Source organism: Acanthaster planci, linkage group LG08 (assembly GCF_054643075.1).
Source record: "Acanthaster planci isolate LZ-2023a linkage group LG08, COTS_SCS, whole genome shotgun sequence".
Taxonomy (NCBI): Eukaryota; Metazoa; Echinodermata; class Asteroidea; order Valvatida; family Acanthasteridae; genus Acanthaster; species Acanthaster planci.
The window spans coordinates 18,739,748-18,744,033 of NC_141784.1; the positions used below are offsets into that span (position 1 = coordinate 18,739,748).

At 43.5% G+C, this 4,286-nt stretch overlaps 1 protein-coding gene across 1 annotated transcript; it reads left to right on the forward strand.

The window, feature by feature from the left end:
• The first annotated feature begins 535 nt into the window (after window positions 1-535).
• LOC110990182 (tubulin beta-4B chain-like) lies at window positions 536-2,759 on the forward strand. Its single transcript, XM_022255047.2, has 3 exons — window positions 536-694; window positions 1,162-1,497; window positions 1,842-2,759. The coding sequence occupies exons 1-3, from the start codon at window positions 638-640 to the stop codon at window positions 2,757-2,759; spliced, it is 1,311 nt and encodes a 436-aa protein (XP_022110739.2). The 5' UTR covers window positions 536-637.
• Window positions 2,760-4,286: the final 1,527 nt, after the last annotated feature.

Below are 4,286 nucleotides of genomic sequence, written 5' to 3' on the forward strand. Positions count from 1 at the left end.
TCAATACATTAACATTAATTTTCATAGTTTGGGTCCCCCCAAGCACGTATTTCATTTGAAACAGGAAATGTAAAATTTCAACCTCATTCAGTAAGCCAGTTACCTAAGAATGCATATTTCCCGTTCCATGAATAAACCTGGTAGTCATGTCCTTGGAGAATAATATATTCACATTTCTCCGGCAGTGAGTACCAGCGAGGAGTAAACCTTGTAGCTTTAAGCCTGGAGAAATCAAGTGAGGCTTCAGGCCTCAACAACTGTAACGCATTGCTTCGCTGAAATCCTATTAGTCGAGGCAGAGATAGGTCCTATAGTTTAATCACGGACCATAGTGCACCTGACCCACCTGTTGATAGCGCGGATTAATACAAGTTTGATTGGACTACGTCACTCATAATAAACCCTGTAATTCCAGTGCGACTCATGTTTGCTCACATATGCCTACGCCTGAAGCTTGACAGAGTTATTTAATCCGCCCTGCTTTTTCTGGCGGAGGATTTTTACAAAACTATAAGTACTGCCGTACTTTGAACTCACGGCTTCATCACCAACATCGCATCTACTGGTGCAGGTGTTTTGAAAAAAAGTCACCAATTTCCCTGAGAAAAACTTAAAGCGTTCGTTTCCTGACCTGAAAATGTGCGAGATCATACAACTTCAAGTTGGCCATTGTGGAAACGAGATCGGTACCAAGGTAAGAGTTGTATCTGTGTTTTTCGTTATGTTCCTGTTCCACCATCAGACTTACTATAGACCTAATAAATTCAACTGAATGTGGTAAAACATGATCGATATAAATACCTTTGACTGTTTGAGAAATTCGTAGCATCATTCGAATACGAGCGTTCACAATTGTGCTCCTTCAAGAGTTTGCAACGCGTTGGCAAATCCCAATGGGCGAAATCTGTCGACCCGATCCGCGTTTGGAAAGGGTCGACAGATTTCGTGCGTTGTGATTTGCCAACGCGTTGCAAACTTTCGGAGGCGCACCTCTGTGAATAACCCGTATTCCATGTAAAACAATTCATTGTAGTTTATGGCAAAAAGTCTTTATTCCAGTTTTTCTTTCTTGCGTTTTCAGATATTCGTAACAGTTGCACACATAATTTTATCTTTTGGAAATCGCTTGTGTTCCTAATTCCTGTTTTCCTTCTCTCATAGTTTTATGAGGTGATTCTTAAAGAGCATGGCGTCGACCAAACTGGTGCATACCAAGGCACCTCCGACTTGCAGTCGGATAAACTCGAGGTTTACCTCCGCGAAACGAACGCAGGCAGCTACCAACCTCGAGCCGTTCTGGTCGACCTGGAGGAAGACACCCTGGCCTCTGTCAGCTCCGGACCGCTGGGCGGGATATTTGATCCGGACAACTTTGTCGTCGCACAGGGCGGAGCTGGGAACAACTGGGCCAGAGGTTTCTTCGGCGAGGGGACTAAGCTGGCAGAAAACGCGATGGACGTTGTGCGCAAAGAGGCAGAGAGATGCGACTGTCTGCAGGTGTGTACACAGTCGATCATCTGCACATGCTTTAAAATAAGACAGAGTTCTATTTGTGTCTGTAATAAGCCAGCTCAGTGTTTCAAAAAGACAAGGTCCTTCGGGAGCAAATCACACGCTTGATTCGGGGTATGTATGCACTGATAGGATAGACAATCGCGCGCGCTCCTGCAGCTCCCAAATTACCTCAAACGCGAATCAAAGGACATGCAATGTTGGAATACTAAAACTGGCTCACGGTAGGAAATTGAGGAATTAAATGGCACTGGCCCACGACACTAATCTCGATAATTCTGTAAACCATTGGTTATAGGTAAATCGTTATCGATTTTTTTTTCTTCCAGGGGTTCCAACTAACTCATTCTCTCGGTGGTGGCACAGGTTCGGGTATGGGCGCACTGCTTTATCAGAGGATCCGAGAAGAATACCCAGACCGCATGAAGTGCACCTTCAGCGTTGTACCATCTCCTAGGGTCTCCGAATCGGTGGTGGAACCGTACAACGCGATGCTTTCCTTCCAAAAGCTGTTAGAATCTTCAAAGGGGACCTTCTGCATCGACAACGAAGCCCTGCTCAACATCTGCTCTCGCACTCTGAAGCTGTCCAACCCAACTTACGCTGACCTCAACCACCTCGTGTCTGCTACCATGAGTGACGTTACCGCCAGCCTGAGATTCCCCTGTCAAATCAATTCAGATCTCCGCAAGATGGCAGTCAACCTGGTACCATTTCCCCGTCTCCACTTCTTCGTGTCTGGCTTAGCTCCACTGACAGGAAGAGTCAGTCAACAGGGCGTCTCCCTCACCGTTTCGCAGCTCGTCCAGCAGATTTTTGATGCCCAGAACATGGTGGTGGACTGCAACCCTCGTCACGGCCGCCACCTGACCGCTTGTACCCAGTTTCGTGGTTCCGTTTCCATGAAGGAAGTCGAAAAGCAACTGGGAAACCTTCAGGACCAAAGCAGCAGCCACTTCGTGAAATGGATTCCCAACAACGTGGTAGCCTCTGCCTGTGATATCCCGCGCAAGGGTGGGAAAACGTCCGGCATTTTCATTGGTAACCACACTGCCATCCAGGAGATGTTCAAGCGCATCTCGAAGCAGTTCGCCGCTCTGTTTCAGAGCAAGAAATTCTTGCACGAGTACATCGCCGAAGGTATGGGCGAGCAGGACTTTAGAGACGCCGAAAACAGTGTTAACGACTTGGTAGCAGAATACCAGCAGTATCAGGATACAACAGTCGATGTAGGGGCCAACTACTAGGAGGAAATGAATGAATGAGACGAATGATAAACAGTAAACACACACAAGTCATGATCATCACTGCAGTCTATACCTTAAATGTCTTCTTATAAGGAGTTTGCAAGGTTGCATACTCTGCAATTGTCTCATATAATAATATGTTGGTAGTAATTGCTCGGAAACAATTATTAACCGCTCTTTGACTGATTCCCAATGACAGCATTAAAACATCCATGTTTCTCCAAGCATAGACACACAAAAATATAACATTGTTTGGCCTTGTAAGAAGAAAAAGTACAAGTGGAAATGACTTTTTAAACATAGGATAAAATAAAATGCAATCGCACACATTCTTCAATTTTAAATGAATTAAAGTTGTAAGGAACGGGTGCAAACGGGGCATTGTTTATTTATAATTTAAGTGATTATTAATCATGTTAGTATTCAGCCTCAATTCAATCTAAGGATTGTTCATCTCGATATGGTGTTGGTAATTAGCTTTTGTATTATGCAGACAGGGAAGAAATGTGTAGATTTATAACACGGATAGATTGGTGATTCTAAAAAACAATCAACAAGCAAACGAAAACAGAGAGGTACTAAAATTAAATACAAATAAACATTCAGATTTTATGAATAAAAGTTAAGATCACAAAGGCGGAAAATACATCTCCATTTCAATACATTTTCCAATTATTCAGAGTGATTCTACTTTTCTATTCCTGTATTTGCCGTTTCCTGTACTTTTAATGAGGGGGTTAGTGTTGGTAGATTCATGCCAGAAAACAGCTCACACGGAAATTTCAGCGTGTAACATCTCGACTTCTTTCTTTAAAGTGTATAGACGAGTAGAATTTAAACCATTGGAATGACGGTTTTGAGGGAGTATACTGTATAGGGTATACATTAATAAGCCTTGCACGCTTCAGAGCATAAAAGGAGATATTCTCAGTACTTTTGATTCATATGTTAAATGTATTTTATTCTGTCTGACGGAGAAATCCACCACGCATCACTCAGTATCACATTTCACATGATTAAGAATCTTTTTGAATTATTTGTTCAAGTGTATTGTAAACTATCAAAATCCGTTTTGACTCTGTATCCCTTTCTACCGCTGTGGTACTGCGTGGCAACATGCGCATAAAACTAAGTTTGAAATGTTCAGTTTTCTTTCTCTACACTGCCATTGATTCTGTGTCATGTGCCTCAATGCGATAACTCAGCGGCCAGTAGGTTCCATAGGTGCACGTTATCCGCCTCGAGTAGAAGTACCCCCTCATCGATTGGAAAGAGCCATTCTGGTCGGGAGTTTTCATTTTTTTGGTAGCAATGCGACCACAACGCATGCATTTCATAGTCGTTCGTGAACCATCGAAGTGCAGTGCCGACCACAGGAGCCACCATTGCTATGAAAATTGCGCCCTCTCTTGCTCCAGCTTGAGGTCCATAGCCAGTTGCATTCCAAAACATGGATGTAGTCACACGAGAGAAACGTGCAGTGAGACACGTGGCTGTGTACTGCAGTGCTAAGATGCACATTTTTAC